The sequence below is a fragment of the Phascolarctos cinereus genome, unplaced genomic scaffold, assembly GCF_003287225.1.
Source record: "Phascolarctos cinereus isolate Bilbo 61053 unplaced genomic scaffold, phaCin_HiC Scaffold_726;HRSCAF=1367, whole genome shotgun sequence".
Lineage (NCBI taxonomy): Eukaryota > Metazoa > Chordata > Mammalia > Diprotodontia > Phascolarctidae > Phascolarctos > Phascolarctos cinereus.
Window position 1 is genome coordinate 316,876,186 of NW_027556098.1, and position 14,689 is coordinate 316,890,874.

The following is a 14,689-nucleotide window of genomic DNA, read 5'->3' on the forward strand; positions in this document are numbered from 1 at the left end:
GATCATAAAAATGAGAAAAAGACCCACATGTACAAAAATATTTATAGCAGCTCTTTCTGTGGTGGCAAAGAATTGGAAGTTGAGGGGATGCCCATCAATTGGGGAATGGCTGAACAAGTTGTGGCATATGAATGTGATGTATGCTATTGTGCTATAAGAAATGATGAGCAGGCAGACTTCAGAAAAACCTGGAAAGACTTGTATGGACTGATGCTGAGTGAAGCCACGTTGTGTAATATCTCACTTTGATAGACTTGGCTCTTCTCAGCAATGCAAGGATCTAAGACATCTCCAAAAGACTCATGATGGAAAATGCTATCCACATCCAGAGAAAGAACTATGGAGTCTGAGTACAGATTGAAGCATACTATTTGTTCTTTTTTTTCTTCTGTTTTGTTTTGTTTCTTTTCTCATGGTGCCTCCTATTGGTTCTAATTCTTCTTTACAACATGACCAATGTGAAAATATGTTTAATAGGAATGTATTTGTAGAGCCTATATTAGATTGCACTGTCTTGGGGACAGGCGAGAGCAGGGAGGGGAAGAAAAGTTAAAACTCAAAAGCTTATAGAAGTGAATGTTGTGGACTAAAAATAAATAAATTAATTTTTAAAAAATAATGCTTGTTGACTTGAATTGAACTGATGAGACTGAGAAAGTGGAATTTGAGGGGACTGAATTGGGACAAAAGAACAGAACTGAGGAAATGAGGTATTCAGTTTAAGGGACAGATACTAAAGAGATACCACCCAGATATGGGAACAAGAAGATTGGAGGTATTAGTTCAGCCCTCACCGTTTCCCTAGATTACTGTGTTGGGGCTTCCTAATTAATCCTCCCTATCTCTCTCTTCTTGGCAAAGATATTGGAGTGGTTTTAGAGAAGAGGAAACTGTGGCAAATAGAGTCAAGTGATTTGCCCAGGATCACACAGCTAGTAAGTGTTTGAGGCCAGATTTGAACTCATCAAGATGAATTTTCCTGACTCCAGGAAGACACTCTGTTCACTGTGCCACCTAGCTGCCCATACTATAATAGCCTCCTAAATGGTCTTCCCACCTCCTGTCTTTTCCTCTTCAGTCCATCCCAGTCCAAACTGTTGAAAGAGCAGGTTTAAAAAATTTTTTCCCAATTGCATATAAAAACAATTTCTTCTTTTTTTATTTTGAATTCCAAATTCTCCCCCTTCCTCCCTCCCTTCCTCCCTTGCAGAACCAGTAAACAATTTTATATTATACAGATTATACATGCACAATCATGCAAAGCATATTTCCATGTTAATCATGTTGTGAAAAAAATAAAGTGAAAAATCATATGCTTTGATCTGCATTCAGACTCCATCAGTTCTTTCTCTCGTGGTGGCTATAGCATTTTTCATGGTAAGTCCTTTGGAATTGTCTTGGATTACTGAATTGCTGAGAATAGCTAAGTCATTCACAGTTGGTTATTGTACAATATTGTTGTTACTGTATACAATGTTCTCCTGGTTCTGCTCACTTCACTGTATCAGTTCACGTTTGTCTTTCCAGGTTTTCTGAAATGATCCTGTTCATCATTTCTTATAGCACAAAAGTATTCCGTTTCAACCATATACCAAAACTTGTTCCATTTCTGAATTAATGGATACCTCCTCAATTTCCAATTCTTTACCACCACAAAAAAAAAGTTGTGATGAATATTTTTGTACAGATAGGTCCTCTTCCCCTCCTTTTTTTAAAAAATCTGTTTGGGATACAGATCTAGTAGTGGTATTGCTGGATCAAAGGGTACTCACAGTTTGATAACCCTTTGTGCATAGTTCTAGATTACTCTCCAGAATGCTTGGATCAGTTCATACCTCCACCAACAGTGCATTAATGTTCCAATTCTCCCACAAACCCTCCAATCTTTATCATTTTCTTTTTCTGTCATATTAGCCAATCTGATAGGTGTGAGTTCTTACCTCAGAGTTGTTTTCATTTGCATTTCTCTAATCAATAGTGATTTAGAGTATTTTTCACATGATTATAGATAGCTTTGATTTCATTGTCTGAAAACTGCCTGTTCATATCCTTTGACCATTTATCAGTTGGGGAACCAGAGTAGTCTTTCCAATGCACTGCTGTAATCGTACTACTTGTCTAAAAAAATGCAGTGGGTCCCCGTTGCTGTCTGAAAAAAAAGTATAAATTCTTATCGTTGGCACTCGAGGACCTCCTTAGCCTAGCATCACTCTCCCTTTCACTTCTTGTTTTCCAACAAGCTGGCTCTCAAACACCCGGTGCTGAGGCTTACTTGACGGGTGACCTTAGGTAAATCACTTCCCTTCTCTGAGACTCTGACAAACAACCTTTGAATGTTCAGGGAGGTCTTTTCACCTCCCTCCTGCGGTTTGAGTGACAACTGAAAGCAGCACGGGGAGGGGGGCGGGGGCGGGGCAGGAGCGCAGTCCCAAGCAAAGGTTGACCAGCTCAACCCCGGGAAGAGCCAAAGTCCCGCCCCCAGGAATGAGTTCCTGGCTGGGCGAGGCCAAACAGCCCGAGTCTTCCATCCTCAGAGGTTGCTTGGGGAGTGCTGAGTCCCGGCCAGACAGCCCAAGTGAGTCCCCCTTCCCCTTCCCCGGGGACAGCTGGCTGAGACGACCAGGTCCCTGGGGCCGCGATGATTTCCTTCGCGCCTCTCTCGGTGCCGCTGGAGCGGCGGCTGCAGACTCTAGCTGCGGTTCAGTGGCTTTTCAGTTTCCTGGTTTTGGGTAAGGAAAGAAGGTAGTCCTGCATGTGCTTGTCCTTCCGTGGGAATATTCCAGGCTCCCCCCGTCCTTTCCTTTTTCAAGGCCCCTCGGGAGAAGAAAGGGAATGGAGAGGAAGGAGGAGGAGCAAAGATTGGACCAATACTGGCTAGCAATCTGAGGGTCCTTCAGCCTAGCGCCCCTCTTCCCCACCCCTCCCCCAGGGTCCTGGTGATGGATGGGAATAGAGGGAGAGGAAGAAAGCCCGAGGGGTGAAAGGCTCCTTTCGGACGGAATTAGAGGATTTGGCTTCTAATCCTAAAGCTGTCATTTACTACCTATGTGATCTTGGGCAAAGCCCCTAAGCCTCTGGGCTTTCGTTTCTTCAACTGTAAAATGCAGCAGTTGGACTATGAAAGGCGATCTAGGAACTGGAGGGAGCTGGAGGGAAAAGGGACTTGTAGTCTGATCTTGGAAAAGAGGAGGGAAGGACAATCTAGGAAGGGAGCCTGGGAGATCCTCAGTCCCCTCTGCTTTTCCATGAGAGTGTGTTGGTTATGAAGGGGAGGGGGATGGAAAGGACACGTGGAGGATAAAAGGTAAGTCCATCTAGTACAGTGCCCCAAGGGTGTGTTCTTGACCTCTGTGGGGTTCACTATTTTTTTTTATCAGTGTTTTTGGATAGAGGCAGAAGTGGCGGGCTTGTCCAGTGTCTTGAGAGCAGAAAGCTAGCTAGAAGATAACATGTTGGCTGACATGACATAACATGACAGCCTCTAAAAAAAAGTGGGTTGAATCTTTTAAAGGTCCCTTTTAACGTTACTGGCCACTAAATCTTAGTCAAGTTTTGCAAGCTTCGTTTTCCTCCTGTAAAACAGAATAGATACTGCGTTGCCTAAAAGTCACAGTGCCGTTTTAAGGTTTGTAAACTTAAAAGGGCACTAGACTTTGGGGACATTCTTGATTTCCCCAGTGTTCCTCATAGGCACGTTCTGTGAGGCTAGAAGAGAAAGGTTACGTAGTACTTTGCAAGCTCAATCCATATCCTCAAAGTGAAAAATATTCAACAAACATTTATCAAGCACCTACTGTGTACTGAGCACTCTGCTCAATCGGAAGATTTACCATCTACTGTGAGCCAATCCCTGTCATTACATCACACTTTCTGTGTTACAATTTGTACAGTGCAACCTCTGTTGGTTTTGTGCAATGTAATCTCAAAGAGCTGACTTCCTGAGAGGGGGGTAGCATCCACACCGTGAGCATTATGTGAAGTAGAGGAAGTGTTGGGGCAAAGGTGATGTCCAAAGACCATGTCCAAAGACAGTATTCAAGGGAAAGCTGAGAAGGGAGGAAGGATTTTCTGTAGGAGGGATCTCAGGGTTTATATACATAATAAGCCTGGGTACCTACCCTCTGACTAGCAGGAAAGGAAGGGTTCTGAGTACAAGGGAGAGAGGAGGAATCAGTGCCTTCCAGGCACTGGGGGTGGCTGGGCCTCAATGGATGCTACTTCAGATAGGAAAGGGCTGCAACTAGTAGATTCAATTAAATTCCACTAACATTTATTATGTGCCTAATTAATATGAGCAGAACACTGTGCAGTGCTGGGGATACAAAGACAGAAGTGAAAAACCATCCGTGTCCCCTTAGAGTTTATATTCTACTGGGGGAGACACATAAATAAACAAATAAATAAATACACAGTAATTTCCAGTACGGTGAGAGCTCTGACTACTCAGGGAATCAGGAATGGCTTCCTGGTAAGTGTGGCACATAATCTGTGTCCTGAAGGAAATGAGATCTTAACGGGTGGAAGTGAATAGGAAAGACATTTGAGCAACGGGGGAGAATGGCCAGACCACCTGAGCTCAGTCTCCTTGGAATGTTGATTTCAGAGCTGACATTCAAATGCATGTCACTTGACTCCAAATCTATTATTCTTTCCTCTCTGGCCATACTAAATGAGTAAGATTATAGGTTTAGGTCATAGATTTAGAGCCATGACCCTATAGAATCAACCTGAAAGACCTTTGAGTCCAACTCCCTTATTTTGTGGATGAAGAAACTGAGGCACAGAACTGTAATGTGACTTTCCAAAAGACACTGTTACTAAATGTCTGAGGTGGCATTTAAACTCAAGTTTGAAAACAGTGGTGTTCAACTCAAATAGAAATCTGTGTGACCTTGGACAATACATTAAACTCTGGGACAATACATTAAACATTTCTCATCCGTAAAATAAGAGCCTTCCATGACTAAGAGTATGAGTTTGGGAGTCTGTAAGGTGAGGAGTGATAGGAGGGTGAGAAAGTGGAAGCCCTGAGGGTGGGCTCCTCTTGGAGAGGAAGGATAAGAGATGACAGTTAGGTTAGAGGAAGTCTTGTTTAAGGATAGGGAGAGGCTGAACATATTTCTGGGCAGTGAGGAAGAAGCCAGTAGATAAGGAGCACAAATATAAAAGTAATAAATACAAGATTGTTAAACACAAGGTAATTTGGGAAGAAAAGCACTAGCAATTGGGGGAATCAAGAAAGGCTTCATGCAGAAGATGTTGCTTGAGATATAGTTCTTTTTTAACTTAGAAATGTTTTAGAGGCAGCTAGGTGGCGAAGTGGCCTTAGAATCAGGAGGACCTGAGTTCAAATCCAGCCTCAGACACTTGACATTTACTAGCTGTGTGACCCTGGGCAAATCACCTCACCCTAATTGCCTCACCAAAAAAAAAAAGTTTTAAAAATAAGTTTTTATTGGTGTCTTTTTTTTTTTACAACATCATAGTTTTCCCCAGTATCCCTCCCTCTACCCTTCTCAAAGAGCCATCCTTTCTGACAAATAGCATTTTTTAAAGACAAAAAATGAGGAAAAATTCAACACAACTGACTAACATAATGAAAAAATCTGAAAACATGAAATGTGCAACACTTTGGGTCTCCCGCCTTGGGCCAACCCACCCCAAGTATCCTCTCATATTTCTTCACTGAGGTCATTTATCTTTATGGGATATAGGATCTTTATTATTTTGCTACATTCACTTTTGCTTTCTTTGTATTTGGTTGTTCTCAGGGTGAGGATGGGGGTGGGGGGCAAGACCCATCCCAAACATCAGGCTTTTTTGCAATGTCATTTTCAGAACTAGTTTTGGGGGGTTGGAAGCTTTCAGTGCTTCCAAGGTGGTGATCTGAGAAGAGGTATGGTCACTGCTGCCTTGCAACCAGAAATGATACCACTCCTCAGGGCCTTTGCTCCTTTGGGACTTCAAGCACTCTTCTCCACCCTGGAACTGTGACCTGGAAGTGGGTATAGGTAATGGAGTTGCTGAACAGCACCATGTTCTGTGCCCAGCGCTAATACAGGGGTTCTCCTGTAATCTCTTTCTGACCGGTAGCCTGATCTTCTTACCATCTGTGCTTTGAAAGATCCTAAAACTGCCGCTACTACTCCCAACGCCCATTGCTGGTGTTACTGCCACATGGGTTCCAGGCCAGCCACCACCCCAGTGTGACAGACCTCTCCTTCTGACCTCCTAAGTTGTGTTGGCTGGTAAAATATCTCACCCCTACCTTTTGTTGGTTCTTCTGCTACAGAATTCAATTTGCGACGTTATTTTAAAGTTATTTGGGGAAAAAAAATTAAAAAAAATAAAGTTGTTTGGAAAGGAATGTTGGGAGATCTCAGCTACTTCCTCTACTCTGCCATCTTGGCTCTGTTCCCTGAAGTCCCTGTACCTACTAAACTGTTGATGAAAGTCAAGGCTCTTGAGTCCTGGTCCCTCATCTTTTTCATTCTATACTTACTTTGTGATCTCATCAGCTCCCCGGGTTCAATGATCATCTCTGTGCAGATGATTTCCAGTTCTGTATATGGAGCCCTCATCCTGAGCCCCAGTCTCATGTCACTAAATGGATTTTGTACTTCTTGAACTTGTTGTCCAGTAGGCATTTGTAACTCAGCCTGACCAAAGCAGAATTCATTCTCTTCCCCTCTAAACTCTCCCCTCACTCAAGCTTCCCAGTCACTTAGGCTTGCAACCTTGGTGCCCCTTCCTCACATTCCCGCATCTCACTTATTCAATCTCTTGCCAAGTCTTATTTCTACCCTTACAACCCGGTTCCTCCCCTCATTCAGTTCCCCCCCTGTTGTAGTCTCTTTGTCTGGACAATAGCCTTCTAACTGACCTTTCCGCCTCGGGAGTTTCTCCCTACTTCCACAAAGTCCTCTTCTCAACTGCTACAGTGATTTTCCTAAAGCATAGAACCATGGCCCTCCGAAAATTCCTTTGGCTCCCTCTTACCTGTAGGATCAAATATTAAGTCCTCTGGCACTTAAAGTCCCTTACCATTTTGGCCCTTCCTGCCTTCCCAGCCTTCTTACACTTTACCCCCCTCCACACATTGTGATCCAGCTAGACTGACCTGGATGCTCTTCATAGACAACACTCCTCCTTCTACCTTTGCATTCTATATTTGCCTTTGCGTTAGGTGTGCCCCTATGCCCAAAATTCTCTCCCTCCTCACATCTACCTCATAGTTTCCATGGCTTCCATCAAGTCTCAGCTCATATCTTACCATCTGTAGGAGGCCTCTCCTGGATTTCCCAGCTTTTAGTGTCTTCTTCTTTAAAATTACCTCCCATCTACTCTTTGTATATCTTGTATGTACCCAATTAGACATTCTCTTCCTCCATTAGAATGTGAGCCCTTTGAGGGGTTTTCTCTCACCTGTCTTTGCATCCCTATTGCTTAGCACAGTGCCCTGCTCACAGTAAGTGCTTAGTAAATGCTTTTTATATCATTGATTGATCTTAAAAATATGTCTTTCTTAATTCCTGCAAAAAAAATTTTGTAGTCATATTCATGTAACTCCTAAGAGCATCTTGCTGGATGGATTCCCAGATAATTTACATTTCTCTAGTTACTTTGAATGGAATTTCTTTTTCTTTCTCATCCTGCTGAGTTTTCTTAGGTATGTATACAGAGACTATATTCAAGTGATGTCTTCCAAGCGAAGCTCCCCCAAGTCTGGCTGATAAAACAGTCACACCTTTATGGAGGTTATTGTTGTTTCTGTTGTTTAGTCGTTTTCAGTCATGTCTGACTCTTTATGACCCCATTTGGGGTTTTCTTGGCAAAGATGCTGGAGGGGCTTGTCATTTCTTTCTTCGGCTCATTTTATAGATGAGGAAAATGAGGCAAACAGGGTGAAGTGACTTGCCCAGGGTCACACAGCTGTTAAGTATCTGAAGCCTAATTTGAACTCAGGAAGATGAGTCTTCCTGACTTCAGAACCAGCACTCTATCTACTGTGCCACCTAGCTGCTCTGTTATGGGGCAGCTTTTTATGTTAGGGGAGTTATACACAAACATGGATGAGTATTTCACACAATATTGCCCAATAAGATGCTTAAGAGATGGGTAAGTCAAGTTTTATGTGAGGTCTTCAACTTTGTACAGAAAGCAGTGATTAGCTCTGTTATCTGTTTGTGGCAGAATTTAGATAGAGATAACTGAGGGAAAATCTGAGGCACTGAGGGAGAATATGGGGTCTTGAAGCTTACCAGGGAGGGTAGAAAGAATTTCCTGATAGAAAACAATTGTTCTGGGGCAGCTAGGTGTGCAGTGGAGAGAGCACTGACCCTGGACTCAGAGGGACTCGAGTTCAAATGTGGCCTCAGATACTTACTAGCTCTATGGCCCTGGGCAAGTCACTTAACCCTGATTGCCTCCCTCCCCTCATCCCAACCCCCAAAAAGAAAATAATTATATTTACTCTTTTAGCCCACCACAGTGCCTGGTACAAGGCTTTGCAGAAAAGAGGCACTGAATTCTTTAACCTAACCACTCATCTATCCATCTATTCATTCATTTAATTCATTTGGCAAACATTTATTAAGCACCTAGTATGATCTTGTGTGTTATATTATGCACTGAGGGAGATTAAAAAAAACCTTTTGTATCTATTCATTTAAAAAATTTATTATATATATATATATATATATTTATTTTTTTACCTAATTACATGTTAAAACAATTTTTTAGCATTTGTTTTGTTTAAGGTTTTGAGTTCCAAATTCTATCACTCACTCCCTCCTTTACCCCCTCCCTGAGATGGTTAACAATCAGATATATGTTATACATATGCAATTATATAAAATGTTTCCATATTAGTCATTTTGTATAAGAAGACTCAAAAGAAAAAGAAGGAAAGAAAGTAAAAAATAGCGTGCTTCAATCTGTATTCAAACAATATCAGTTCTTTCTCTGGAGTCTGATAGTAGGTTTCATCATTAGTCCTTTGGAATTACCTTGTATGATTGTATTGCTGAGAATAGCTAAGTCATTCACGATTCTTCATCTAACAATATTGCCGCTACTATGTACAATGTTCTCCTGGTTCTGCTCAGTTCACTTTGTATCAGTTCATGTAAGTCTTTCCAGGTTTTTCTGAAATCTGCTTGAAATTTTTCCTTGTTATTTCTTATAGCACAATTCCATTAAAGTAATATACCATAACTTGTTTAGCCATTTCCTGATCGGTGGGCATCCATTAGACTTCTGATTCTTAGCCACCACAAAAAGAGCTGCTATAAATATATTTTTAAAATTTCTTTAGTGCCCACTATCAGTAGACAATACAGATGTGACAGAAAATAAATAAGAAATAGACTTTTGCATGAGATCATCATCTAGTAGGGAGAGCTAAGAAAGAGATACTTGCTTAGATGGATCAGTGATCTCATCAGCAGGAGAGAGTCCCTCTACCCAGGTAAATCTCAGCCTATCCATAGCTTTTCTTGGGTGATTTTAGTCCATGCCTTTAAAATCCTACATTAAAGACTGGTGGGCAGGCTGTCTTCCCCCAGGTCTTTTTAAAATCTTAAAGGTGTCCGTGGAAGCCTTGGGCTACCCATCTCTTAACCTTCACTCTAGCTTCATGACTGACCCACTTCCTTTGGTGGTCACACATACCCTTGATGTTGTGCAGACTCCTTAATCTCTCTGAGCTTCAGTCCCTACCATCACCACTGCCATCAGTATGTAACAGAGGACTGGTCAATGAGGGTTCAGTCCTGGGAGCAGGTGTGTTTGGAGTAGAATGCAGTCCTTACTTCCCACTCAAATAAATCCAGAAAGGAAGGGAGGAGAGGAGAAGGAATAGGAGGAGAGGAGAAGAGAGATGGGGAGGGCAGAGAAAGAGAGAGACATGGAAGAGAGAAGGGGAAGAGAAGAGGGATGGAGGGGAGGCAGAGAGGATAGGAGAGATAGAAGGGAGGCAGAGAGAAAGACACAGACAGAGAGAATGAGAAGAGGGGAGGGATAAAAGTGTGATAGAGGGAGGGACAGGGAGAGATTTGGTCAGTTAATGCCTTTTAAATGCATACCCTGTTCCAAATCGGCAGCCAATATAAAGTCTGTATCTTCACCATGCTCTGAAGAGGAGAGCAGGGTCCCTCCATCCCATGCCATCAGGCAGTTCCAGAAGCAGGCTTACCAAATTCTCCCTGTAAGGGAAGGAGTTCCTAGGACTCCCTATAAGGATGAGGGAGTTGGAATAGTCTTACAGCTGGTCTCCTTCCAGCTCTGAAGCCTGTGTTTTTAGGAATTGACATCAAAGCTAGATTTAAAACTCATTCCCACTATGCCCAAAGGGCTATAAAAACGTGCCCTTTGACCTAGCAATAACACTTCTAGGGCTGTATCCTGAAGAGATCATACAAATGGAAAAAGGACCCACATGTACAAAAAAATCTATATTCTCTATATATTTTAGAAATGAGGCCCTTATCAGAGATACTGGTTGTAAAAATTCTTTCCCAGTTTTCTACTTTCCTTCTAATCTTGGTTGCATTGGCTCTGTTTGTGCAAAAACTTTTCAATTTAATGTAATCAAAATTATCAGTTTTACATTTTGTAATGTTCTGTATTTCCTGTTTGGTCATGAATTCTTCTGTTCTCCATAAATCTGATAGGTACACTATTCCTTGCTCTCCCAGTTTGCTTATAGTATCAGCCTTTGTATCTAAATCATGAACCCATTTTGGCTTTATTTGGGTGAGATTTTGGTCTATGCCTAGTTTCTGCCATACTCTTTTCCAGTTTTCCCAGCAGTTTTTGTCAAATAGTGAGTTCTTATCCCAGAAGCTGGGTCTTTGGGTTCATCAAATAGTAGATTACTATAGTCACTGACTACTGTGTCTTGCATACCTAACCCATCCCACTGATCCACCACTCTATTTCTTAGCTAGTACCAAGTAGTTTACAAAAATATTTATAGCAGCTCTTTTTGTGGTAGCTAAGAATTGGAAATTGAGAGGATGCCCTCAATTGGGGAATGACTGAACAAGTTATGGTATATGAATGTAATGGAATACTACTGTGTTATAAAAAATGATGAGCAAGCAGACTTCAGAAAAACCTGGAAAGACTTGCATGGACTGATGCTGAGTGAAATGAGCAGAACCAGGAGAATGTTGTACACAGTAACAGCCACATTGTGCGATGACTAATGTGGATAGACTTAACTGTTCTCAGCAATGCAAGGATCTAGGACATCTCTAAAGGTCTCATGATGGAAAATGCTATCTCCATCCAAAGAAAGAACTATGGAGTTTGAATGCATATGGAAGCATACTATTTGCTATTTTTTTTCTTCTGTTTTGTTTTGTTTTCTCTTTCTTGTGGTTCCTCCTGTAGGTTCTAATTCTTCTTCACAATATCACTAATGTGAAAATATGTTTGATAGGGATGTATATGTATAGCCTCTATCAGATTATGCACCATCTTGGGGCGGGAAGTGGGGAGGGAGGGAGGAGGAGAAAAATTTAAAACTCAAAAGCTTATGGAAGTGATTGTTAATAAATAATTTTTTGATAAATCAAAAAAATTAATAAAACAAAAAGAAAAAAAAGACTTATTCCCTGATTAGCCCTACCTGTGTTCCCACCCATTGCATCACCCCAGCTTCCACCTTGGAATATTTTTTTTATATTTGCTTTATATTTATGTTTGTGTCTTTCAAAGCATGGAGCTTGTGTGAGGGCTGCTCTAGGCCCATGCATTCATTCGCCAGATATTTTCTGAGTGCCTCCGATGAGCCAGGCAACACAAATACAGTAAAGGAGTGAATATAAAGTCACAGTCAAAGGGCAGAGGTACTAATATGAAATCCTAGGAACATGGCGCGGGAAATGTGCTGACATGATTCACAGAAGACCCTGCTGCATTGGTATTGAGACAAACATCCTTGGTGGGGATGAAATATACCGTCAGACACAACTGATGAGTAACTTAGCTCTTCTAAGCTGCTATTCTCTCTTTCTCTCTCTCTCTTTTCACCCATTTTCTCTTCCTCTCTCTCTTTCTCTTTCTCCCTCTCTCTCTTCTCTGTTCCCCCCTCACTTTTTCTCTCCCTCTCCTCTTCCTTCCTCCCCCTCTCCTTCCCTTCCTCTCCACTCCCCCCTTATAAGGGATGAGGTTCTGGGTACAGAAAGGAGGAGGCATATATTTAGAAATTAAGGTGATATAAAAATAAAAGAAAGGCACAAAACTTTTTAAAAAGGAAAGGGACCCGAAAATTCACCTTGTCTAATGCCCTTAGTTTACTGGGATGGGGAGTGGGGCAGCACAGAGTGGGTAGGAGGGACAACGAAGTCCCAAAAAGGGTAAAGTGATTTGCTCAAGCCCACGTAGCTAATGAGTGGCAAGGTCCTCTCGTTCCAAGCCCGGTGCTCTTTCTACCTCATTATGCTGCTTCAAGATTGCCTTAGATCATAGAACATGGAGTGTCAGTGACCTTAGAACAGCGAGTGTAGATTAGCAGAACTGGAAGGAACCTTTGCCTATTGACTATAGTCACATTGACTATCAGTGTTTGTGGCTTCATACTCGTTCTAGTGTACCCTCCCATCTAATGCAAGAGTCTCCTCTCCAACTTCTCTGATGGTGTCATCCAATCTCTGCTTAAAGACCTCCCATGACAGGGCACTCATTACCAAAACAGGCCACCTGACTCATGCTCAGAGCACCCGGGCCTAAGCATCTGCCTTTGCTGAGCTGGGCACTTGGGCCTGAGCCACCATGCTGACTGCACTGCATGTCTTCTTCTTCCAGGCATAGTCTGCACAATCGTCTTCATTGGGCTCTTCTTCACCCGCTTTTGGTTCCTCGGCATCCTCTATTCAGCCTGGTGGTACCTGGACAGAGACACCCCAAGGAAAGGGGGGAGACAGATTCAAACCGTAAAGCGATGGCGTATATGGAAATACCTGGCAGACTACTTTCCTATCTCCGTAAGTAGACTTCATGGGAAGTTGAGAGTGGATGAGTTATTGCTGTGGCATGGTGGAAAGAACCTGGAATTCAAGGCAAAAGCAGTAAGGAACCACTGAACATCAGCTTCTAGTCCAAACTAATCGAGGAGAGGAAATGCTGCTACGTCCAGTCAGTCGACATTTATTAAGCACCTACTATGTGCCAGGCACGCCTAGTGTGAAGCACTAAAAGCACCAAAAAGAGGTCAAAGACAGTCCCTGCCCTCAAGGAACTCACATTCAAATGTGAGACAACAAGCAAACAATTAAGTACAAACAGCCGATATACTGGATAACTAGGAAATAAATAAGAGAGGGAAGGCACTAGAATTCATAGGGGCTGAGAAAGACTTCCTGTAGATGGGATTGCAGCTGGGACTTATAGGAAGCCAGTGGGCACCAATAAAGAGGCAGAGCATTGCAGGCCTTGGGGACAACCAGAGAATGTGCCCAGAGGAGAGAGAGAGAGTATGTCTTGTTCATAGGAGGGAGTAAGTTGTAAGAAGACTGGAAGTGAGGGGGAGGGTTATAAAGGGCTTTGAATGCCAAACAGAGGATTTTGTATTTGATCCTAGAGGCAATAGAGAGCCATCGGAGTATACTGAGTAGGGCAGGGACATAGTTGGACCTGAGCTTTAGGAAAATCATTTTGGTGGCTATATAGGGGATGGCTTGGAGTGGAGAAAGACTTGTGACCAGCAGGCCCACCATCACACTGGTGGCAGTGTCAGAGGAAAGAGGGGATGTATTTGATAGCTATTACAGAAGTGAACTTGACAGGCCATGGCAATAACTTGGATGGGGGGGAGGGTGCAGAATGTGTGAGAGATGGTGAGGAATTCAGGATGACTCCTAGGTTTCAAGCCTCAAGAACTAGGAGGATGGTGTTGCCCTCTACAGTAATAGGAGAAATGCAGATGGGGAGGATTTAGGGGGACAGATAAAGAGTTCCATTTTGAACATACTGAGTTTGAGATGTCTGATGGACATCCAATTCAAAATGTCTGAAGGACAGTTGGAGATGCAAAATGGGGGGGTGGGTCAGTAGAGAGATTGGGTTAGGATAGGTAGCTTTGAGAATCATAAGCATAGAGATGGTAATTAAATTCAGGGTTGCTGATGAGATCAAGAAAAGTAACATAGAGAGGGAAGAGAAGAGGGCCCAGGACAGAACACTGTCAGACACTTATGGTTAGAGGGTATGCTCTGGATGAGAATCCAGCAAATGAGATGGAGAAGGAGTGATCAGATAGATGGGAGGCAAACCAGGAGAAAGTGTGGCATCTTGAAAACCTAAAGAGAAGAGGGTGATCTTCAGCATCAAAGGCTGCAGAGAGGTCTAAGAGAATGAGGATTGAGAAAAGGCCATTGGATTTGTCAACTAAGAGATCATTGATAACTTTGGAGAGAGCAGTTTCAGTGGAACGGTGAAGTCAGAAGCCAGATTGCAAGGAATTAAGAAAAGACTGAGAGGAGGGAAAGTGGAGGCACCTGTTGCAGACAGACTTTTCAAGTTTAGCTACAAAGGGCAGAAGAGATATATGATGATAGTTTTCAAGTGAGGATTTTTTGACAATAAGGGAGGTATGGACATGTTTGTAGGCAGTACAGAACCAGCAAAGTGACAGAGTAGGAATGACAGTATAATAAGTAAGAGATGATGTGTTGGGAGATGG

At 42.5% G+C, this 14,689-nt stretch overlaps 1 protein-coding gene across 2 annotated transcripts in view; it reads left to right on the plus strand.

Annotated features, from left to right (window-relative positions):
* The first annotated feature begins 2,443 nt into the window (after positions 1-2,443).
* Positions 2,444-14,689, plus strand: part of MOGAT2 (monoacylglycerol O-acyltransferase 2) — a 36,516-nt gene continuing 24,270 nt past the window's right edge. The window contains exons 1-2 of one of the 2 annotated variants that reach the window (XM_078156922.1): positions 2,444-2,575; positions 12,814-12,992. In XM_078156922.1, the coding sequence (XP_078013048.1) occupies positions 2,485-2,575; positions 12,814-12,992 (270 nt within the window). In that variant the 5' untranslated portion in view covers positions 2,444-2,484. Of the gene's footprint in view, positions 2,730-12,813; positions 12,993-14,689 lie in introns of both variants that reach the window. The other variant, XM_020989538.2, reaches the window with a different exon arrangement.